General features: G+C 39.5%; 2 protein-coding genes across 6 annotated transcripts; both read right to left on the bottom strand.

Annotated features, from left to right (window-relative positions):
* Positions 1 to 16,494: 16,494 nt before the first annotated feature.
* Positions 16,495 to 21,354, bottom strand: LOC129730308 (uncharacterized protein K02A2.6-like). Of its 5 annotated transcripts, none has more exons than XR_008728835.1 (3): positions 21,223 to 21,354; positions 16,643 to 21,161; positions 16,495 to 16,577 (listed from the first exon to the last, which is right to left on the bottom strand). XR_008728835.1 is itself a non-coding variant. In XM_055689553.1 (3 exons), exon 2 carries the CDS (start codon positions 17,945 to 17,947, stop codon positions 16,940 to 16,942), a length of 1,008 nt encoding a protein of 335 aa, XP_055545528.1. In that variant the 5' UTR covers positions 17,948 to 21,161; positions 21,223 to 21,354; the 3' UTR covers positions 16,502 to 16,835; positions 16,901 to 16,939. The 5 variants fall into 5 exon arrangements, 4 of the variants coding, with proteins under 4 accessions (XP_055545528.1, XP_055545548.1, XP_055545538.1 ...); XM_055689553.1 differs by having other exon boundaries at positions 16,502 to 16,835; positions 16,901 to 21,161; XM_055689573.1 differs by having other exon boundaries at positions 16,502 to 18,066; positions 18,133 to 21,161.
* Positions 21,355 to 21,794: 440 nt separating this feature from the next.
* Positions 21,795 to 23,155, bottom strand: LOC129717789 (CLIP domain-containing serine protease B8-like). Its single transcript, XM_055667955.1, has 5 exons — positions 23,058 to 23,155; positions 22,853 to 22,995; positions 22,692 to 22,797; positions 22,326 to 22,630; positions 21,795 to 22,258 (listed from the first exon to the last, which is right to left on the bottom strand). Exons 1-5 carry the CDS (start codon positions 23,144 to 23,146, stop codon positions 21,879 to 21,881), a joined length of 1,023 nt encoding a protein of 340 aa, XP_055523930.1. The 5' UTR covers positions 23,147 to 23,155; the 3' UTR covers positions 21,795 to 21,878.
* Between the last annotated feature and the right edge of the window lie 1,751 nt (positions 23,156 to 24,906).

Raw genomic sequence — 24,906 nt, 5'->3', positions numbered from 1 at the left:
ATGGACGAGGATGCAAATTGCGGGATGAAAAATGTTTTTACTCGTCTTCTAGTTTTAGTTTTTAATAAAAACAATTTCGTAGTTGAACTATTTGTGATAATTTTTAAATAGGTACCAAAATTTGGAAAGAATGTACATTGAAATGAAACCAATGGACATAAAACATAATTGTAATGATAATTTTGCGCGTAGGGAACTGGATCAGTTATTCATAACAAAAAAATCATTACAATAGGTAAAATGATTCCAATTGAAACCATGAGACTCTCAATTTCATATATGTGTACTACATTGAACATTGGAGAGATCATTTAAAATTAATTACATCGCCTAGAGCATAACCTGGAGAGTTATTGATTACAGCATCAAATATCTGTAAGTCATTTGTTCCTCGGTCGTTTTACTGTAACACACGTAGGTTTTTAATAGAGTGACAGAACCACTGCACACCTGCAATCGCAATCTTTTTCTCCACAAACGATTTTAAAATTTTGTGGAATCTAAACAATCATTTCTTCAAATGTCAAATTCCCACTCCTAGCTTGTTGGTACAATCTCTCTTGGTTTCCCAAGTCACAGGATGTTCTCCGTCGTGCTATAAATTGTAATTATTTTCACACCGCATTATTTCTCCACCAGAAAAAGTTCCAAGTTCAATTATGTTTTGACCTAATTTATGAATCTTTGGAAACAGTTACTAATTTGGGACCGATTCTAAGACGTCCTGTCCCGTTGCTCAGCTGGCGTCACCACAATCGGTAAGTTATGATGTGTAACTAAACATCGCTGTCCCTGCTGAGCCGCTCCTCCCCGCTACTAGTTGGGAGACGGAGGAAATATGTGAAACAAATCGTCGCTCGGAAAGTTAATTTTCTCTGATTTCACGCTGGTTTCACTATCCGAAAAATGGATCGCTCGTAAGTCTACCACTTTCGGATGCCGTCCGTTTTATGTTCGATTGATCCTCGTGCGATACAAAGTATTCCATATCGGCAACAATGTGGCGCATTTTCGTTGAGCAACACGCAATTCACACACCATTCAGTGCCATTAAAGTGCAATAAAAGTGCAATTAACCATACCCGATTTCAGTAGCGCGGGTCGTCCCCGAAAATTTTCCTGAATTTTACAACCACGTCTAATTGAAGCATACTCGCAACTGTCCACACAGAACTTTAAGCTGTCAGATTGTTTCGGATTGAAACGCCCAGTTGATTTATGTGCCAAAAGTAGTAAAAGCAGCTCGTAAAAATTGTAAGCGCATACTTTGTAACCGTGCACTAAAACAAATACCAAACTCCGGTAGAGCAGATCTTTTGCTCTTAATCCTCTACTAAACGCCCGATCGCATCGAAATACGGCACATTGTGCGTCTGCGACAGACCACATGAATGCAGTTTTTGCGCACTAATCTCCAGACCATTAAAACATTTATCTCGAACGCATCTGTTGCTCATCCTCGCTCGCCCTGAAGATCCTTTTTGCAACGGGCACATGTTTGTTATGCTGAACCACTTATTTTTTCTTGCATCGGGAAAATGCTTTACAGAACCGGGCAACAAAAAAGAAGTCGATAGAAAATCTGTAAATTGCAAAACCAGCATCCAGCAAGACGCACGCACATGTTGCCGAGCCGAGAGTGTCTGGAGCTCAGAAAAACGCACTGCTTTGGGCTCAGCGCTGCTGGTATCTATGGCTGGCAAGGTTCCACGAGAGCGAACCGCCTGCCATACGTCACTTCAGTGCAAGTGGAACGGGTTCAGTGCAAAAAAAAAACTCCCGAGCCAATTGTCGTCGCACTGGCAGCATAGCCGGGCGCGAGGGGAGCTTGTGGGGGTGAAATTTTTAATAATTTTTGAATAACTGATAAAAAAAAACTTAGATGTATGCAATAAACGAATCTAGAACCAACCCAGTTTTCTCTCTGAAAATAAACCAGATTGATATCGAACAACAAAACCCAAAATGAAAACTGTCATAAACGAATGAGTACTTTAATTTTTACAATTACCATAAGATTATTTAGTCCCTAGATAAGTAATGTCGCTAGTGTGCCCATTGTATTCGAGGCAAATCATGTTGCACAAAAGATCCCAAGCACTAGAGTCGATTTGTCGCGATTCGACTTAAAAACTGCTTTGAGAATCATGATCTAGTAGACCTACCTCTATTTTGAGCCTTGTTATGGGCAAAAACTGCCAAAAGAAAAAGCAGACTACACTGAACCAAATTACTCGCACATAAATGTGTTATCATTGCTTGACTTTAGCTTTTAACGATTGTATATCATTTTAGAACTGATTATCACCCTTTGCTTGCGCAGTTCAAACAAATAAGGGCAACACTGCCCATAAATGCATAACAGTCCCATGTAAGTTTTCATCACTTTTGAGATAAACCTTAGAATCTTCTTTACATTACGTGTGCTCTCGAAAATTTACAACAAAAGTTGGGTTTGTTGCTAAAATGATGAAAAAAATATTGATTTTGGTCAGTCCCACGTTACGAATAAACGCATAACAGGCTCAGAGCTAAAACCAATTAGCAGAAAATCATTGTAACTTTCATTAAAAGACTAAATAAAGTGTACTGATCGGAACAACAATAACCTTATTGCATATAAAAGTATTCTGCACAAATATATTTACCTCGGATGAATGCTTATTTTAAATTTTTGTTTCTTTGATTGAATCTATAGGAAGGAAAAAATGCTATGGTTTACCTGCATATACTGCGTTTTACTCAGTTGTACGTTTTTGGCAGTGTGACTTTTATGCGTTTATGGGCAGAACACTAAACAGTTAAAATGGTTGTTATTAACTATAGCAAAGATTATGAATGAGCACATCGAAAGTGAAACGGTGTGAACCTGAATCGTAAAACAGTTCATGTTTGTATATGATTTCCCTAACCCATTCCCGACGGAGAGTAATCAGATTTCACCTCGAAAAATGACTCTTATTACTCAGCAACTGTGCGTAAAATTAACACAAACTGGGTTGCGTATTTAAGTTGATCTGTTCTCAAACCGTATTCAGTAGTTTAATCGTTCAAAATATCAAGTTTAATTGTTAAGTTGTAATCCAAGTTCAGATGTTAGGTGATGCCATACGGATGCCATACCAGCCGGGAATGAGTTGATGGGGCTGACATGAATGATTTTCTTTCACATATGCGCTTGAATTCATGTTGTAAATTATCGACAACTATCACTGAAAATATAAATGCAAAATTTTTCATTGATGATATTTTTTTACAAGTGTGCATAGCGAATCATATTATTCAATGTGAATTATTAGTGCATCGAGTATTTCATATGACTTTTTTAATTTCACCCGTCTGATACTTCTGTATAATAAATTCTCTAATAAGGACTCGACGATTCCATTCAGTGTAACGACGTTTGACGTTACGTTCCCAAGCAGATCAACTCTATACCAGAGTCTATGTTTATAATAAGAGTCCCGCAAAGATGAAACCAAAGGAACCAAATCAGTGTCAAACATTTTGTATCGGTGCAATGGATGGTGGAGCTCAGGTTGATGCAGTATACACCGACATCAAAGCCGCATTTGACACCGTTTATCACGATATCCTCCTTGCTAAGCTGCATCGTCTTGGAATGTCCGACAATATTTGCAGCTGGCTTCGCTCATACCTGAGCAACAGACAGCTCTTCGTAAAAATTGGATCAACAGTATCTGAAAGCTTGACCCCCTCCTCTGGCGTGCCTCAAGGAAGCAATCTGGGTCCACTGCTGTTTGTGATATTTTTTAACGACGTGACGATACTTCTTGCGAATGGTGGAGTACTAATCTACGCTGACGATTTGAAAATCTACCTGATCATACGAAATGAAGCTGATTGCAGAGAACTCCAGAAGCTACTGGATAAATTCGTTCATTGGTGCAAGTCAAACTTCCTGGTAGTGAGTGTGGCAAAGTGTTACGTGATTTCATATCGACGACTTAAAGGACCTATCCTATAAAACTATGTCATCGGTGATCAGATACTCGAACGGGTTGACGAAGTCAGGGATCTTGGAGTATTGCTTGACTACCAACTCACATTCAAGCTGCATTATTCCGCGATAATCCAAAAAGCCAATCGTCAACTAGGTTTTGTTCTGAAAATGGCAAGCGACTTTATTGACCCCATCTGCTTACGTGCCCTCTATTGTTCCCTAGTTCGTTCCATACTCGAGTTCGCATCGGTCGTCTGGTCACCTTATGAAGCTGTGTGGAAATCCAGAATCGAATCTGTTCAGCATAAATTTGTCCGTCATGCGCTAAGAAGACTTCCATGGCGCTATCCCAACGACCTGACCCCTTACGAACATCGATGTGCCCTATTGGGTATAGAGCCACTGGAGTCCCGTCGAAATATAAACCAAGCTGTGTTTGGCGCTAAAATACTGCGCGGAGAAATCGATAGTGCCTGCTTGCTGGAGCGCATGAGAATTTATGCTCCCGCACGTGTACTGCGTCCACGGCAACTTATTTTGCCAGAACCGAGGAACACCGTATACGGTGATAACGATCCAGTCAACACAATACGGAGACGTTTTCAAGAAGGCTATCACGTTTTCGACTTTAATGTTTCTTGTGTCAGTTTTAGACAACGCTTGCGAACTGTATTTTTTACTTTAGACTAGTTTTAAAACCATTCATTAAGACCACGATGTCAGATGAAATTTAAATCAATAAATAAATAAATAAATAAATAAACGAGGGTACCAATCGAGCAATGTAAATAAACAAGGTGATAATGTTAGGAGTGGATGAAAAGTGTTGTAATTGAGCGTAATAAAGAATATGTGTTTTTCCGAAGTTTTACTTACACATTTTAATCCAACATTAAACCTGTACACTGGTTCACTTAAATTTAACAAACATCAACGGTGTAATCTTACAAAACTGTGTTCTTGTGAAGAATTTCAAAAAATGATATTCGCTTATGCATGGTGAAAAACAGAACTGTATAGTTCTTGGCAACAAACGGCACAAAAACTGTGTTGCCGAAACGATAGATTTTGTCTTCGCGCGACTCTATATACACATAGACTCTGCTCTATACATAACCTGTAAAAATTCAGCGACGCCAGCGACATTACTTATCTAGGGACTAAATAATCTTATCAATTACCACTCAAAGAAAGAGATGAGCGATGAGAATATAGTTAGCAAAATAAACTGTCAAGATACTGGTATCTTGACAGTTTATTTTGCTAAAATTTGCTTTGCTTAAATGAACAAGAAAGGTAACAATTACAATGGTAAAATGAATGACATGCCTGTTTATACGATCCTCTTTTTCTACTGTTGAATAATGAATTAAAAATGCTCCAAAATAATCTCGCAGAAATTCTTAAACGAGGGTTCACGTACCTTTTAATGGGTAACAATATAATGGTCAATTGTGTTGACAGCAGACCTGGTGAAAATCATTTCCACTAGCGAAATTCTTCCCAAAATTACAACCAATCTTTGTCAATTTCCACTTCTAATTAACGCAGCACACTTTCAGATATATTAGATTCTCATCCTTGTACAAGACGATCCACAAAACAGTTGATCGCAATCATTTTATTTCAGTTTGTTTTCAACTTTTGACAGCCTCCTGTTTGTTGAAACGGTTGCAACTTGGATAAAATCCAGCTGGAAAAACGTGAAAAAGCCGTTGTTCAATCGGTTGCTCCAGTATCGCCAGTGGCAACAACAAAATATCACTGTAGATTTTTTCCGGCATTAGATGATTTCGTATTCAGTTGTGTTTTGGTTTTGTGACTTTAAAAACAACAATAATTACAAACGTACAAAATCGTGAAACGTCACCCGCGGAGTGTCAATTTTTGATTGATTACTTCTTATATCGAGCTGTCATAATATGATGAAATATTTTTATGTGTATCGTTTACGATCACGCTATTAAATTTGCTGAGAATTCAACCAAATTATCGTCACCATTATCAGGGGCGATTTACTGTTGCCTAATTTCATATATGTGTGAACTAGCGCCAGCTACACCTAAGACGGCAGCTCCGTCGCGAGATTAGGCATCTGAGCCTTAGTAAGGCAGCATGCTGAAAAAAACATACTACGAACAATCCAAAGAATGATACAATTCGGAACAATCGGTATAGACCAAGACAAACGAAAGAAGACAACGATTGGAAACTGGGAACTTGGAGTGTTAGGACTCTGCCAGAACCGGCACGCACGGACGTCTTGGCCAGAGAGCTACGGAAGGCAAAAATGTAGGTAGCAGCACAGCCATACAAGAGTTGCGTTGGCTTAAAACCGGAGATCGTTAATTCGGGTGGTTGATCCGACCGCGGGCAGTTCCTTCAAGTACCACATCAGGCGGCGATGAAGCGGAAAGGGGCGTCACACAGTGGGGCAAATTGGTCTGTTGATGCGACAAAACCTCATAACTCCTTTATGGTTGTTTCTACGGTGTTCAAGTATATGACAATGTTGTTCAACAAAAAAATATCTTTATAAAATATGTATTAAGGTAGCTTTAATTTTCTTCATACAGATGGCACTGACATCTATCTTCTGAAAAAATGGTGCTAGCCATTTTGTTTTATCGGAAACTTGTTCATATCATCAATTGACATAAAGTTGTCGAAAACAATAAAGTTGTAGGATTGACCGTTAACGAGATATAACTATTTTCATTATTCATAACAAAACCCCATAACTCCTCAAATTCAAGTCATAGGAAATTGGTGTCTTCGGCAAAGTTGTTCGAATCATTGTGATCTATCTTTAATGTTTGGTCTAGATGAGTTTCATCATCTAGATCACTTTGTTCTAAAAATAGCTCAACAAATTTTTAAGTTCATGTTATAGAGGTCTCAAGTGTCACGCGAAGTTGATCAACTCTATACGACTTACAATTTTGCACATCATGTTTTGATCTAGAGACTTTTTTTTTATCTAGAAATCTTTATTTAAATGGAATTTTAAATATTATTTCTATCTTCTTAAATTCAAAGCAAAGAGGTTTGACATTTTCAGGAATTTTTTTTGGCAGTATTCCTTGTGCATTCATGTACAACATGTATTGCTCCAGATTACTATTCGATCTAGATCGCTCAATTTTGAAAGTGAAATTCTTTTTGCTACTCAAGTTCAAGTCTAAGCGATTTGGTGTCCCTAGATCAGTTGTTAGGATTATTTAATTGTTTGGATCGTTGTTTATCGTCATGGTTAAAGTGGTTTAAGTTACTCTTTTTCGCACGCATCCACACACATATACACATTCTAAGCGTATTAATCATGATTCATGATATATAACAAAAATGATTAAATTTAAATACATGGCAGAAACGTTTATTCATCGTCTTTCAAATCATTTTCAACGTAAAGGAGTTTCGCGACAGGCTTTTTTTGTCTCGCGGGTATCAGTTGAATCAAAGTTTGTTCCTAAACTGGACAAAAAGGGATCATGAATTTAAGAAGACTATAGAGATGGTACTCGCTGGTAAATCAGTTTTTCAAATGTTTGAGATTAGTGAAAAATTGGGTTTTTATCTGTGTGAAACGTTGTGCTCAATCGTGGCATGGTAAGATATACTTATCTATCTAAATTTTTTTCCTTCATAATAACTCATATTGAGAGATTTCATGCATAATATCATTATTGTTTAGAAGAACCTGCATCTGTAGGCGGGTAAACATGATCGAAATATGTATTTTGAATTTATCAAATTTTAAACCCCAGCTTCTCCTACCTCACGATGTACTAAAACATGCGAATTCTTTACAACCTATGCTTAATTCTTGGTCTGTTGGCATTCAAGTTTCTGCAAAATATCGATTTCAAATCAAATTCCGGAAAAAAATACTTAGGTTTTGTCCAAGCTTTTGTATGGGGCTGCCCCAGTGTGCGTCAGCTTCGTGCTACTCGGGCCTATTATTGACCATCTATGCGTATTGAGAACCAAAGGCAGATTCTTCAATTACAGCGTTATCAACGTGTACGCGCCGAAAAACGATAAATCCGATAAACCGTCTGAACATTCGAAAGCACACCTGGAAACACCCCAATGGAAAGGCTTGCTCCCAGATCGATCACATGCTGATCGACGGCTGGCATTTTTCAAACGTTAGAGATGTGCGGTCCTTTCGAGGGTCCAACATCGATTCGGATCGCTATCTCGTAATGGGCAAGTTTAGCGCCCGGTTGTCCAACGTATTTAAGTTGAGATCGGCGAGAAAGATACGTCCTAAGATCCAGAGGTTATCAGCGGAAGAAATTGCTCCAGAGTATACTCGGAAAGTTGATAGACGGATCGGTGAACCAGCTGTAGTGGACCTGAACGAACAGTGGAAGCACATCCATGATGCGGTCAGCGAAACAGCGAAACAGGTTGGAAGGACTCATATGCCCTATCTACAAGAAGGGACATAGATTCGACAGCAGTAATTATCGAGGCATAACTTCTACTCAATTCCGCTTATAAAATTCTCTCCCGTATCCTGTTTCAACGTCAGAGGTCGTTGCAGAAAGCCTATATTAGAGAATGAAAAATGCGTTTTTTTTTGGGCGGTACAATCTACAACGGGCCAGACGAACAAGTTTCGAGAACACAACTTGCAGACACATCCCCGTTTATTTAATTTACGGCGGCATTCGATACAGTGAAACGAAACGAGCTGTGGCAAATTATGCTTGACAAACTAAAAGTAATTAAACTGTTACGTGCGGCGCTTGAAAGGTGTCACATCAAGCGTCAGGACAGCAAGCGAACTTTCGGACGCTTTTGTGACGCTAGATGGTCTAAAGCAAGGTGGCGGGCTCTCGAACTGACTGTTCAACATAGCTTTGAATTAGCAATACGAAGGGCAGATGTGCAGAGGAGCGGCTCCGACATCACGAAGTCCCACAGGCTACTAACCTTCGCGAACGACATTGTGTAATTGGTGTCAGTCGTAGAGCACTTGAGAAGACTTTTACGACTCTCAAAAAAGAAGCTACGAGAATTGGACTCATCATAAACACTGCCAGAACGAAGTACATGGTTGCTGGCAATGAGCGTGGTAGTTCTGCGGGTGTTGGTGCTGCGGCGGAGACGGATGGAGATACTTTCGACGTAGTCGACGAAGTTGTTCATCTTGGAACTTTCGTCACATGTGACAACGAGGTGAGTCGCCACTTGAAAAGACGGATTGCGGCAGCGAATAGGGCTGATCCTCTCGGTGGCGCGGAAGGAGGTCGATCGATGAGCGATTGGGGTTTCGACGGTAGAATCCTGCGATCATTATTCGGTGGTAAACTAGAAAATGGGGTGTAGCTGTACGAAGTATACAAACACGCTGATAATGTCAAGCTGACGAAACACGGCAGGTTACAGATGAGCGACCGGCGACGATAACCGATAACGATAATTACTTAGCAGAAAACCGGATAAAGATCGACGACTTCGGGGCAGTCCTGTCGACGAGAATGCCAGAGCAGCGAGTGTAAGAGAAAACTGCAGAGGAGCAGCGCAAGACCGAGTTCTGTGGAGGCGTATTCTGGAATCAGCATAAAATCTCAACGACCTGTCGCCATAAAAGTAAAGTAAAGCAAGTAAGTAAGTGCATTATTGCAGTCCAACTCTGGTCCATGAGGTTTGTAACTATAAACAATGATGGGGTAAGATACCCAAAAAACAATGTTGTTGAGTAACAACTTATGCTAAGTTTAAGTTCAGGCGGAAATGTTTGTTGGGAAAGGCGTCGTACACAAATTACGTAACGCATGACGGAGATTGAGTTTGCGTTAATTGTTGTTACACAAGGGGAAGGGGGAAGGGGTTGTTGAAACAGTTACGTAACTGTGATTTTCTTTCAAAATCGAAAATCGTTTTTTCAACACATTTTTAAAGTGTATTCTAACTTATTGAACACCCTGTACTATTTTTTCAACGCTCATCTTTCCCACTGGCACACAAAGAGATGGCGAAGTTTGGTTGGGATGCGTGGCCAAAATATGGTTGCTTTGGCTGAAGATAAAACTAGTTAGATATTGAGAACGGACAATGTTTCCATTTAATTCTACACTTAAGTCGCTTTTTACGCGGGGGATAAAAAAAAACGCGTAAATTCCGGAATCCGCGTAAAAAAACAGCGTTATTTCTGCATTCCGAGTAAAGGGAAACCGAAATCCGCGTAAAAAGCAACCTTAGTGTACTTTGTAGTGGTGTGATTGCCTAATCTCAATGTCTCATTCCATACTACTAAGACGTTCAATAAGAAATTCTTCTGATGTATATAACAAATAACAATTTGTTCACTTGTGAAAGAACACGAACCGTTTCTGTCATTTATTATTGATGTTATTACAACATTGAGTTGTTTCAAAAGCATACATATTAGGGTGGGACAAAAAAATTAATGTTATTTTTTTTTGTTTCGTTGAGATCATCACCGCTTGATTTTATATATGTTGGATAATCGACAGTTTTCGGTAAAAAGTAGACTTAAAAAAGCAATTATTTCCGAACGTTTCTACCTACTTTATTACAATTTTTTCGGTCATCCTCAGCGAATTCTAAAATAAATTTAAATACAATTCTCGGTTTAAATTTAACGAAAAACACTTACTTGCTACACAATCTAGGTTATACCGGAGTTTCAACTTCTATCTATCTGTTTTTGCCTTTCTCCTAGAAAGGTATAGCAATCACTGGAAAAACCAAAGGTATAAAAGTGGTCCCAATGGCCGAATGTCATATACCACTCGACCCCTTTCGACGAACTGAGCATTTTCTGTATGTATGTATGTATGTGTGTATGAGTGTGTGTGTGTGTGTGTGTGTGTATGTATGTGCAACTTTTTTTTCTCACTCCTTTTTCTCAGAGATGGCTGGACCGATTTTCATGAAATTAATTGCAAATGATATGTCTAGTTGCGCCATAGGTTGCTATTGAATTTCATTGTAATCGGATTTTTAGTTTAGAGGTTATGTATCAAAATGTAAAAATCACGAAACATCAATATCTCAGAAACCACACAACCGATTTCAATGAAACTGGTTTCAAATGATCGGGCTGTCTCTAGAATCCTTAACTTTCAAATTTCGTTATGGTTGAACATATGGTTCAAAAGTTATGTAAAGAAAAGTTATCCTAAGGTTGTTTAAACTCACTCATTTGTCTCAGAGATAGTTGAACCGATTTTCACAAAATTAGTGTCAAATGAAAGGTCTAGTTGCCCCATAGGTTGCTATTGAATTTTATTGCAATCGGATAGTAACTTTGTCCGTTGTGCATAAAAATAACAGGAGGGTTGTGTGCAAAGCCACGACCGCAAGATTGAAGTAGAATACTTTTACAAGAAAGATAACCCGGCTGCTTGCGTGTCAGTCATTTCTTTCTAGTAAATAAACGTTGACTAATCAGAACAATCGAATTTTACGCTTCAACAAGGATTGACCATTTTCAATAACATAGTAAGTTGCTTGTCATGGTTGAGGCTTGACAATTTTTAAACTTTGAGATGAAATTTGTTCGGATGTCGTGCTCATGACTGAAGGAAAAGATAATTCAGTGCGTTCTGAGACACGGAAATAAAGTAAAATTTATAATTTTTACAAATTTAAAAATGTAAATAAACTCAAGAGAAAACATTAACGCTTTAATCATCAGGTTTTCATTTCATCCTGACAAGGACAATTTGTGGTTCAATTTAGTATCGGATAAGATGCCGATTACATCTTTGCGTTATCACTGACAGTGCGAACAAAGTATTCCTTGTGATAAAATAAACAGTGAAAAGCTGATTTAACACTCAAAACTAGACGGCTCACGTGTTGTTAAAAAAAGTCAACTTTTCATTGAATGCATTTACTAGTGCCCACTATCGCACAGAGACTGCATTTCATTAAAGTGCCTCACTGCATTAGCCGCTATCGTTGCTGGAATCCGCTGCAACTAGTGGGCTATCCATTGCTACGCCACAGCTGTGGCCGCTTTCCGCCATCGCTGGTATCCACTGCACTGCTAGTGCTTCTGCTAAGGGAGGACGACTGCTGTTGTCGCTGTCTAGAACTATTATGAGCAGCTTCGGCTGAAACAGGCTCTTATATAGGCCAAATAGCATGTTTTCAATTGCAAGGTATACGATTTTGTCGACCGTGCTTGGGAAGCAATCATATAACGACCAGTCAGAGGTCGAATTTTTCGTTTTGACAAGGCTTGACGATTTTCAAAAGTACAATAGTGTGGATAATAAAATTACAATTATCTTCTTTTGGGAAGAATCTTAGAAGATTTTCCAATCTATTGCTGCAAGAACGAAGGAAATCCATCGAATATTAACCGATATTTTAGCATTAGAAATTGGACATATTTTTCACATTTTTCGGTTTTAGATTTTCATTTCACATCCCTATGTAGCTGAACTTCCTGAGAGAAGTATTCTACTTTAAAATGTGAAATCACATAATGAAAGTAAACATATTGACTTTCTCCTAACGATCACTGGAAACTTTTTTCTCACTCACTTTTCTCAGCGATGGCTGAACCGATTTCAATGAAATTAATTGCAAATGAAAGGTCTAGTTGCCCTATAAGATCCTATTGAATTTTATTGTAACTAGATTTCTAGTTTAGAGGTTATGTATCAAAATGTAAAAATCACGAAACATCAATATCTCAGAAACTGCACAACCGATTTGAACAAAATTGGTTTCAAATGAACGGGCTACCTAAAAACCCTTAACTTTTGAATTTTGTGGTTCAGAAGTTATGGAAAGAAACGTGTTCTGGATACTATTTAATCTCACTCATGTTTCTCAGAGATGGCTGGACAGATTTGCATAAGGTCTTGTTGCCCCATAAGCCCCTAATGATTTTTTTTGCAAACGGATTATTACTTTGCCTGTTATGTTTAAAAATGTGAAATCAGGTTATGAAAAGGAACATATTTCGAAGACTACTTGGACTCACTCACTTTTCTCAAAGATGGCTGACCCGATTTCCACAAAATTAGTGTCAAATGAAATGTATAGCTGCCTCATAACACCCTATTGAATTTTACTGTAAGCGGACTGTAACTTCGTCTGTAATGTATCGAAATGTGAAAATCACGAAACTTTATTATCTCAGAAACTACACAACCGATTTGAACAATATTGATATCAGATGAACGGGCTAGTTAAGGGTTAACTGATGAATTATGATTGAACACGTGGTTTCAAAGTTTGGCTGCTTTATACGTTCCCTTTTCATTTGATTATAATCGAACTTAAGCAACCGTTATGTATTAAATTGTTAATAAAACAACGAAAGTCTATTATCTCAAAGATTACATGACTTATTTGAACATAACTTGTGTCATACGAACGAGTCATCTCTCAAACTTACAAACGATAAACTTCATAACAATTTGATATGTGGTTCAGAAGTTATGAAAAGTAAAGAAATTAAGAGACTATTCAAAACTATACCTGCTTTGATCAATGTATGTGATCTCAACATAATTTAAATATGTTATCGTTCAATTCAAACGTTTCTGATATTGCTGATGATTGAAATTAATTCAAATTTCAAATTTTATACTTCAGTTACAACATCAATATTTCAGTACCCAAAGAGTGAATATTCCTTTATTGGATTGCAGCGTTCATGTAAATCTATTTTTATAAATAATAAGTTTAAATGAGAAAGGCTGGGTCTGACCGCTAGGTGGATTAATTTAGGTTTTTACTTTCGATTGCTGTCAGATCTAAGTAAGCAGATCGGAATTTTATCGAGTCACGTTGTAGGTTGAAGGTATTTTCTTCACCTTTAATTTTTATATGAAATGTTTCCGAATTTATTTCGTCTAAAATTCTTATACCCTGAAAATCGAAAATATGTCCCTCATTTATTGTATGTTGTACTAGTCCTGTGTTCCCTACTCTTTTGGATTTAATGTCATTTTTGTGTTGGTCTAATCTTCTTTTTTTTAAATTGACTGGTCTGTCCAATATACGATTTACCAGTGCATACGCCACATGGTATTTCATAAATCAATGAAATTATTGTAAATTTTCAGATCGATTGGTGGAACTATATTTTTGCGCCCGATTTTTAAAGTTTGCACACGATTTTATATGGGAAAATCCTCTTCTTCAAAATTTATCTGCAGAGATGTTTAGTTGGCTCCAAAAAAGCATGCAGCAGCAGAATTGCTGGAAAAATTCAATGATGAGCCGTTCGTCAGACATTTAATCAGTTTGGGGTGAACAACTTTTTCTACAAACATCGTCGAGCCTTATGGTCTTCAAAAGAGTTTTTCCCAGGAAAATTTAATAAAAAATCATGTATTGATAATTTTTAGGAGCCAACTAGACATCTCTGGAGAATAAGTTTTCCCATATAAAATTGTATGGCAACGTTAAAGATCGGGCGAAAGAATATAGTTCCACCAATCGATCTGAAAATTTACACAATTGTTATAGGACCCATAAAAATAACACTATCGCCTTTTCCCATATAACTGTGTCCCGCAGTCAAATACATATGTGTGAGCTATTTTCAAAATAATGCTAGCTGGAGCCACTATCTTGCCGAAAACTATAGTGCAATGTGTTTTCTGTCGTAAAATACTCCTCGGTAAGCCAAAACTGCAGATGTGCCAAAATTCTTCCGTTACCTTATTTTTTATTATTAAAACCCTCTCAAACGAAAATCCTTCCTACGGCTATTACTAGCAGTGTTGCGAGCGAACAAATGTTACCCTTTCGGCTAACAGTCGCCTGCTGTGACGTGATCCAACATCCAACACAAGACGAAAGAAATGCTTCAATGCGAAAAATTTGTCGAATAATTTGGGATGATTTAGTGTCTAAGGACAGTTTTTTTTTCGCTGCCGTTTTCTAAACATGCTCATTTATCACCAACTTAATCGCCGGTTGAGCGTATTTATGCTCGTGCAGACTCTGCTCTGCCAAATGCACGTTATGCTCCAAAAAACGCTATGTATGATAATGAAATGGGTGATATAGCATGCGACGATTTAATGGGTTTTTATGAGTTTAGTGACGTTTGCATAAAAAAAAAACAATATGCGACACATGGCGTAGACTTTTTTTTTATCAAAACGAGAGTATCAATTGACTTGCATATGTTGACATATTGCACCAAGGTAGCAGAGAACGATTTCAAATCAAGAATGATCTGTGTGACAGCCGTGAGTTAGAAAACTGGAAATCAACCTGCTGCGCTACTCGTTCCAGCTGGATTCCGTTTCTCCCGCACAGAAGTCAATGCACTTTGTCAAAATAGGTTCCTAAGGACATTAGTCATTCAGCAATGAAACATAGGCGTAAATCCCGCGCCACGCAAGAAGACAACACTAAAAGGACGACACGCTAACGGGGAGAGTAGTCCAACAGCCGTATGCGACATATTTTTTCAATCCACCGACTAGCTTTATGCAGTAATTCGAACGCGTACCGGACTGGAAGCACATCATAAATCTGTGCACGCCGCAATCCAGTCAAATAACGGTAGCTAACGGTGCTGGAAGTTGGTGATTTTCCCACACTTTTAACCTCCAGCCGGAATGCGTATGTCACGCTATGTGCACGCAGTTCGGTTTGACGATTGGAATCTATTCGATGAGCCGCGCACCGTAGAAGGAAGGATCAGAACTCCTGTGTGGGTGCAACATCGGTGCCAGATGAGAAAAAAAACGGGGTAAATGAGGTTAGGAAATGCTTCACTGGCTCTTCAGTTTATGACACACTGTCCTATGTCGGATGACACTTAAGCGCGTTTTAATGTTCGATTTTATTTTCTAATTAATATGCACTTATGGCTGAAATCCGTCCAAACGGCTTTGATGAGTTCTGTTTTTTTTTCGAAAGAAATGTGTTTATGATTAGTCACTTCTACTGTGTCGAGCAGTCGGTGGGAAATTTTTACGAAACGATCCTTGCTCGGGGTTATGGGGATGAACGAGCAGCGAACATCCTCGCTGTGTTTTATTGGTGTAGGTTGATCCTGACTTCAATTCCCGCGGCTGGGTTCCTGAATTCTTAACTTTTCAAACTTACTTCGAAGAATTTAAGATACGTTTTTTCTTCTATGTATATTGTAAGATAGATACAGTCAACATTATATCATACATAAATAACGATTCGGGTTTTCCCACGGATTGGTCTTTTTTATGTTGAATTTTTTATGTTGTTAAGTTTCCTTTGTCGGTGGCGCATAGGATCTTCAATGCGTATAGTTACAGCATTTAGGCGTGCCTTCTGAATAGGTACCGCGAAGGATAATGAGCGATTTGAATGTCATCGACATTTAGCATGCAGTCATAAAACACAACAAGGGATACGATGTTATCTGAACTTTTTTTTTGCATAAATGAAATTGATTATCCTTTCCGATAAACTCATCATAATATTTCAAGCATTTGATTTAGTTTATGAGTGTTTTATAACGCAAATCGGTCAATAGATCGTGTCGTATTCCAAAATACAAAATGAACAAACACATCCGTGTCATTAGCCATCTTCTATATATTCTCTTACCATAGATCTTACATAGATATATCACTCTCAGACCATGGATAACATCGCCACATCTCCTCTTAATTAAATGTAGACAAATGAATCAATAATCAAAAATGCAATCTTCAAACCGCATGAGCTTACCAATCTCACGTCGTGATCTGGCTCGATCCGGCTGGTCACCCTTATTGGTTACGGCTACATCGGATGGCTGATCCACAATCTTTAAACTTGAATCATCCATGTCAGCACCGAGGCCGGGGACGAGGTTAGGATTACTCGCTGAGTTCGGCTCGTCAGACCGTTGAGGGTTCCATTTGAGTGTCGTCTCCCTGGTCTGTGAATCAAACAATATTGTTAGAGAATTAAAATAAATATTTAATTCTGCTACAATCATTATACCACCATTCTTAATAGCTACTCGTTTTAGATGACTGGAATTCATGTCGTATGACTTTCCAGTTTCGTTATTCTGAACGCAGTAACTGTCATAACCGATAGGTTGGATGTGGGCGTAAGCTTATTTCCTAGAAGGACGTTCGTCATGTGAACCTCAGCTCCAACACCGAGATTAGATGGTTTTGCTCTACGACAAAGATTCTCTGCATCCTTACCCCTCTCCTTTTCACGCAGATCACAATTTCCATGCTCAGTCGGCGGTGCTTCAGTGCTCAAATCTACCAAAGTTGGCAATTTGGTACGCAAGTTTCTTCCGAACAGCAGTTCGGCTGGGGTTTTCCCAGTGGTGCTATGTGGAGTCGAATAGTACATCGACAGATAGACGAGAAGGTCATGTTTCCAATCACGGTCAAGGCTTTGACTGATTCTGAGACGCTTCCTCAAGGACCGTTTTTGCCATTCGACAAGGCCGTTTTCTTGAGGCCAATATGGCGTTGTTCTATTCAGAAAAATGCGTCTACTTCGGCAATAACTATCGAATTGTCGACCGTTATCGAATGTTATGGTTGTAGAAAAACCCAGCCTGATAAATATCTTCTCAAGTCTATCCACCGTCACTTTAGCAGTGATTTTCTGAAGTATTCCTACTTCTTTATATCGGCTGTAGTAATCGATGATTACCAGCAAATAATCTTTTGAAGGTAATTGACCCAGGAAGTCTATGGCAAGATCGATCCATAGAGCTTCCGGCATTCTCCGTCTTTCCATTGGTTCAGGTCTATCCGGATGACTGAATAGTCGACAACCTTCGCAACCATCTACTTCATGAGCAATGTCTTTATCCATTCGAGACCTCCAATATGAAAGTCGCAACCGTTGTTGCATTTTGGTTCGACCTGGGTGACCCTCATGGGCCAGTTGAAGCAATCTTTGTCGCATACATGAAGGTACAACCATTCTAGAGCCTCGAACCACTAGCTCAACAACTTTTCCAAACTCATTCCGGAACGCATGATAAGGTTTGATTGTACTGGAAGTGTAGTTCCACATTCCTCAATCCAGGTACTCACGTAACTCACTAAGCTCAGGGTCCTTACAAGATGCCTTCTCAAACTCCTCAATATCTACTGCTTCCAATTCCAGCACATCACGTATGTAAATCTCGCAATCTAGATCGAATGGTTCGTTTGGTGTTTGAGCGAGGCGTGACAGAGGGTCGGCAATGTTCGACTTACCTTTACGGTATACTACAACGAAACTAAACGTTTGAAGCCTAAGAACCCAACGTTCTACACCTAAACATAGTGAAGAATCTGGCGGAAATATGGCCTCGAGGGATTTATTATCGGTTTCCAATTCAAACCTGATGCCCACGAGGTAAATCTGAAACCGTTCGACTGCCCATACTAAGGCCAAAGTATCCTTCTCCGTCTGAGCATATCGACGGTCTGTTTCAGTCAGACTCTTACTAGCAAACGAAACAACTCACGGCGATCCTTCTAAAAACTGCAAAAGGACTGCTCCGAGTCCTACCGGAGAAGCAACTCTGCAAATGTACAAGTTGGTTTACATCACAAATGAATTTGAAAACTCGTCATAAGCTGATCTTCCAAGTTCCATTGTAAACCAGCTTTGTTTTTCGTAAGCTCTCTGAGAGGAAATGGAATGGTGGCAAAGTTCGGAATAAACGCCCCAACGTATTCAACGAGGCCTAGAAAACTTCTGACTTCCTCGCAGGTAGTTGGAGCTCGGAAGCTATGCAAAGCTGCTGGTGAAGGAGTCATTCCGTATTTGCTGAACCTGTGGCCGAGGAAGTCTATCTCAGTCAATTTGAATGCACATGTTGCGTGATTGAGCTTAACCCCATAAACACGAAGTTTGTCAGACACTTTTCTAAGTGCTGCATTATGCTCCTGTTCAGTTCTGCCCACAACGTTTATATCGTCAATGAAATTAATAGAATGACCACAATCCGGCAAAATTTGCTCAATAATCTTCAGAAAAATCTCTGGTGCACAAGATATTCCAAAGACTAGCATCTTATAATGGAAGAGACCTTGGTCTAAGATTTTATCATTTTCTGTTAGTTTTATCTTACCTTCATGAGTGATAAGAGAAGTTAGCGGTTTACTTTCTTCGCCAATCTCCAGCTCATGAAATGCGTCCTTGATTTCAAGTCTGGAGAAATAGACTGCACCATTTAGCATCCATCGAACATCCTCAATTGTTGGTAGTGGGTGCGTCTCCCGTGAGACCGCTTTTTTACCTGCTTCATATCGATACCCAATCGAATTTCCCCGCTGTCCTTAATTACCACGACTATATCGGTGGAACCCACCGGCTGGGCTTGGCCACCTTTTCAATTATGTCCTTTGTGAGCAGTTTCTTGAGCTTATCTTCCACACGTTTCAAAGTAGCGAATGGAAGTCGCCGAAAGCGTTGAACAACTGGCTGACAGATTTATCGATTGGAATATGTATCTTCACACCATGGATCTTGGGGAATTGGCACATAGTGCCAATGCTCCGTACCTGTTCATATTGGCTAGGAAGTCCGATTATCAAAATTCCTAGAAGCCTTGCCGTTTGCTTGCCTAGCAGAAGCTGTGGTCCATCTTTCACAATGTAAAAACGTGCGTTCGTTTTTTAATTCTTCGTCCCTATCATTATTGGGCAATCTTTCTGTGCTTATGCATTGAACTTTTTGTACGCCTGATCATTCCTAGTCAACGTCTGTACTCTATTCCTCAGCATCATTCCCCAGGTCTTGTCGTCGATGATATTCGAAAAAACACTAGAATCTATCTGCATTTCGACGATGACACCTTCAACTTTAGCTCATACCAGCTCATCTGAATCACTCACCGACGACACCATTTCTACCAATTCCGTAGGTTCTTCTTCTTGTTCGTCACCAATCGCATGCACCTGTCGAGTAGGATAAGGCGGTTGTTGTGGTGGTTTTCCGAACGATGTGCGATTGGAAAGCTTGGGAGTGGTTCCGTTTAACAGTTTGCTTAAATGTTGCCTTCTGGGAAGAGCTAGTAGGATTTCCTGATTGTCCTATGCAACTGTAACAGACTTCTCGAAAATGCCCCAGCTTGTTACGATTGGAACACGTTTTATTCCACACTGGACAATGACCTGGAACGTGAGTCTATCCACAGAATTTGCGGAGTCCCTTAACGCGTTGCACAAATTCCGGATTCTTTCATACTGCTGGTAAAGTTGATTGATCGCTTATCTGTTCGCTAGCTGAGCGAGAAGTTTCAAATGCATTCACCTGCTTGACAACTTCTTCCAGGTCCAGATTCGTTACGAGAAACAGTTTTCCACGGAGCGAAACAGGTACGACCTGAAGCATCTTGTCCACTACAGCTATTGCAGAACTGTCGGTGGAAGTTTTACCAAAATTGCACTTAGATGCGTGCGTTTGGGTCTTCATCAAGAACTTTGTCAAACTCCCGCCATGTTCTGGTTTTAGGGCCCAGAACACATAACGCTCATGTGCCTCATGCCGCTGAGGGACAAAATATGTATCCATGTTGTCCACGGCAACTTTGTAAGGGTCTGTATTCGTGTCCTTGTCAGCATCTTTTGCAATTCGAAACTACCGTGAGCCAAGAGCAAATCTTTCTTTTGCGTTGCATCATTGACCTTCGATGCCCGGCGGCAAATCTTAAAACCACGCTTCTAAACTATCCACTTTTGATTTGGCTGCGATCCGTCTATGGTATATCAGCGCACGAAAATGCCGGCAAGTTTGCAAACACTCGATTTTCCATCCTTATGAGAGCAATCTGTTTGATTTCGATACCAAACGAAATGAATCAACATTATTTACCTCGAAAGCACAAAATCAAATCAAATCTCAGAGTTGATTACGATTACGACGTAATTCTATTTCATCTGAGCACCTCACAATGTAAACAATCTCCGCTGTCAAGGCGCGGTAGCAACGTATCAAACCCGCTCTCGCACTGCGGTAGCAACAATCATCGATCATCACTCTTTAGCCGTGGTAGCAATTCCTGCTGTCAAGTCACGGTAGCAACACCGTTTTCTGGCACGGTAGTGATCTGCTCTCTCGCGCGGTAGCACAAATTTTCCACTCTCTTGACGTGGCAGGAATCCCGCTCTCTATAGTCGTAAATTCTCACCACTTCCTTGCCGTGGCAGCTAATCTTCCTTTTCGCACCGTCTTCTACGGCAGTCGAATACTTCCCTCTCTGTCACACTTGCTCAATCGATCTGCACACCAAACGCTAACCAAAATATCAAAAATAATCCTTTAAATTCATATCTTCATATCCAAAAATTACTTACCTTTACTTGCCAAGAAATCAATCTACGATATAATATCCCTAACAATATTCTGATATCCCAATCCAAAATACAAATGTATTCCAAAATACAAAATGAACAAACACATCCGAGTAATTGGCCATCTTCTATATATACTCTTACCATAGATCTTACATAGATATATAACTCTCAGACCAAAGGCAACATCAACACAGATCGTAACACTTTGTATTCAAATAGAAGTAGCTAGATAACAAATATCGTCGCCAACAGTTTCTTTTTAGTTGAATAATGAGCAATAAGAACACAATATTGCACAAGGAGGTTAATCTGGAACGTCTGTAAATCTGAACGGTAAAAGTTGACACAATTTCGGTTATCATGGCAGTAAATAAATATCTAACTTTGATAAATGAAGCCTTCTTACTTAGACTTATTTTTACTTATCCAATTTTTGTTTTACCCTGGGCGAAGCTTTCTCTAGGGGACTCGGCAAACGTTCAGAGAAAATAGCACGAAAAATATTGTTTTCAAAAGCAGATTTTGGTTTGCACGGCGTTAAATTGAAAGGAACAAAAACAAAAATACCTTCACCAGAGTTTTATTGATATGATTTTATAATACCCTTACAAATACTAATAAAACTAAAAATGCTACTTGATTGTGTAACAACAGCCTCATAAAGATGATGGCCTGAAAGGAGCCTGATTTTGCCCCGGACGACGCGTAGGCGGTGCCATATTCTGCCGTATCCAGCCTAAGTAATAACGCACATCGGTGTAGATTCCAGGAAACCCTTCAATTCCACATTCATCCACTTCATACGAGACGACGCCTAGTAGTGTTACAGTCTTGCGATTGTCAACGTACATCAATGGAGAACCACTGTGACCACCGCAGGCGTTCTTCCCGCCGCGACCACCAGCGCATAATTGTCCTGCGGCAAGCTGCATGCTTTGACTTCTATAGGTATTGCCACAAACCTTCAGATCTACATAGGGTAGATCGACTTTCATTTTGGCTGAACTGGAAGCCGTTACTCCCATCTGTTGAACGACTGTTGGAAGAATAGTTATCATCTCAGGTTATCACGATGGCAGAGAGCAGAAACAAACTAGACTTACAGAGCTCTGTGCGGCTCCAACCTGTAACAGTGAGGTTACTACCAGTGCTCAGCCGATCTTGCCGTGAATTACCCGATGGCAAGTTAATCGGTCGAAGAAATCGGGACAGCGGGGGACTCGAAGCGAGCTGTATGAGCGCAATATCATGGCGGTGATTCGAGTCCCCAACTCGGTAGCTAGGATGAACTCGAATACTTCTGGGAATGGTGTCGAATTTACCTGGACTACAGATGATTTTGTTTCGCGAGGAGACCATACAGTCTGGTTCACTCAGCACATCGAATTCTCCTAGACGTACCATTTTTCTTTACAGAATAAAATTAAACCAATTTATTCAGGTTGGTAAGTTTGATAGTTTATACTTACAGTGGACCTGCAATGTCATACTCCGGACCTTTCACGCAGTGAGCAGCAGTGAGGACAAAAGTATTACTCACCAGTGACCCAGCGCAGTTGTATGTAAAAAACTTTTCTTTAAATACAGAAAAAAAAACATTATTTGAATATTTTAAACTATGTTAACTTACTATTTTCATAGAACAGCATCGCCAACCAGGGAAATTCCGTCACATCTGCAACTGTTCCTCCCGCTAGGATAGTACGAGTAACATACACGTTAGTTCCATGCAATCCAAATGGCATAGTTTGCCCGGGGGAAACCACTTTTGTTCTGCGAAGAAGTACAAATTTTGAAAAAACAATCCAACAATTAAGGTTATGATTTTTGCCTACCGTGGAGCCGGAGTGTATCCACCCCTTCCTGAGGACGCAAAAGCGACCAAAACCAGAAACACAACTGATCCTTTTCCCCGACAGTTCATCTTGTGAGCTTTGAGATCACTGCTAACGAGTTTTCCTTATATATACCTGCGAGAGATGATGAGTGATTCCTGCAAACAATGATAACTTATCTAAAGCTGGTATTAGACAAAGCAATTAGAGGAAAGCCCAAGTGCGCTGTTATGATTCATTAGATGGGCGTGGTTAACATTTGGAGTGCTATTATGTATAATCGGGTCCAGACTAAAGTTTAACATCGGAGCGACAAGTTGGCTCCGGGGACCGGGCCGGTTGAACAGAGCTTGTTCCAGTTCGGTGTAGGTCCGAATAGATCGTCACACGGTGACATCACCCATTCAAGTTTGACAGATAGTGGTCGGGCAATGCAGTTTTGGCATCGATTTTAGCAAAGCATTTAAATTGTGATCAAAATGCTCTTTAAAAGTTGTGCGTGAGATACCAGTTCACGAACAATAAGTGAGCATTTTCACTATGCCAATCCCTTGTATGGGTAAAAAATGACCAGGAAATTTCAAAACAAAACTATACAAAATGTTCACCCTACCGAAAAAACACTCTGTGTAATATTTCGACTCAATCGGACTTAAAGTGGGATGGCGCAAAGTGTTCAATTGGGCCTTAGAAAATCCGAAAAATCACCCAAGGATTTTTTTGTTTTTGTTCTTTTTTTTTTCAGATGATGCCAGATCTCAGATGATGCATTTTTAAGCCATCTGGCATCAAAAAATTTCGAAAACCGTCCCGTTAGACCATTTTTAGAACTTTGGATTGGACATGGATGCTGTACTCTACTAGGAGTAAGGCCGGAAAGACTAAGTAAAATCAGTTAATTTTCGGGAAATTGATCTTGCACGTAAAAGTTGGACTGTGCGTAACCACATCAATATTGCGTTTTTCTAGAGCAGTTTCTGTATTGTTTCGGAACCAGTACAACGAATGTGTGTTGTTCATAACGTATGTGGTGCTCTAGCGAATGTTCAATGTATTGGATGGCTCAAAATCAAAACACTTTTGATGTATTAACGGGTGCTAGTATTGCCATTATGATTCGTACTGGTATTGGTAATATTTTCCAGAATGTTTCTATCGTTAAAGCAGTTCAAGCAGTAATCAATACTGATAATTTTGGTGCTGACTAGGTTAACGCAAATATGAGCTGATCATGAATCCGATTCACTATCATGTCATTTAAAAACATCATCGAATCAATAACAATTAAAAAAACATTGGATTTGTTCCAAAGATTTTGCATTTAACAACGATTCTGGTTTTATTCATAAGCATTCGGTTCCACGTTACTGGTACCAGCGTCAGTAAATTCTGTTGCAACGAGGCTCGCTGTTGGCTGTTTCGGTTGCTGACGGTGATTAGGAATACACGAGCTTTCGATACGCACCGACTCACGAAAGTAACCAGCGGTTTTTTGAGCGCCCCAAAACTGATCGTTTGCCCAAAACCGAAGACAACCGAAACACTACGATTTTGTGTGTATTATACATATTCTGATTTCAATCTTTGTAAATGTATTCATTGCGCAACTGTTGCGTTATCCTTTTAATACATTTTTACCTTTGTTATACAAAACAAAGGTTATAAAATTGGTCGAAAAACGCAAAATAGAACCAAGGCCCGGAGGGCCGAACCTTATATACCATTCGACTCAGCTCGACGAACTGAGCAATGTCTGTTCGTGTGTATGTGTGTGTGTATGTGTGTGTGTATGTGTGTGTAGGTGTGTGTATGTATGTGTGTGTGTGTATATGTATGTTGTCTGTATGTA

Source organism: Wyeomyia smithii, chromosome 1 (genome assembly GCF_029784165.1).
Source record: "Wyeomyia smithii strain HCP4-BCI-WySm-NY-G18 chromosome 1, ASM2978416v1, whole genome shotgun sequence".
Taxonomy (NCBI): domain Eukaryota; kingdom Metazoa; phylum Arthropoda; class Insecta; order Diptera; family Culicidae; genus Wyeomyia; species Wyeomyia smithii.
Note: the sequence above shows the minus strand (reverse complement) of the source record. Positions and strands in the feature narration are given on the sequence as shown.

Excerpts from the sequence above, each read along its gene's own strand:
- LOC129717789 (XM_055667955.1), bottom strand. The coding sequence starts at position 23,146 with ATGAACTGTCGGGGAAAAGGATCAGTTGTGTTTCTGGTTTTGGTCGCT. Across the intron at positions 22,631-22,691 it reads TATGACATTGCAGGTCCACT|AAAAATGGTACGTCTAGGAG; the intron begins GTAAGTATAAAC and ends TATTCTGTAAAG. Across the intron at positions 22,259-22,325 it reads TTGGAGCCGCACAGAGCTCT|TCGTTCAACAGATGGGAGTA; the intron begins GTAAGTCTAGTT and ends TTCTTCCAACAG.
- LOC129730308 (XM_055689540.1), bottom strand. The coding sequence starts at position 17,947 with ATGTGGAACTACACTTCCAGTACAATCAAACCTTATCATGCGTTCCGG.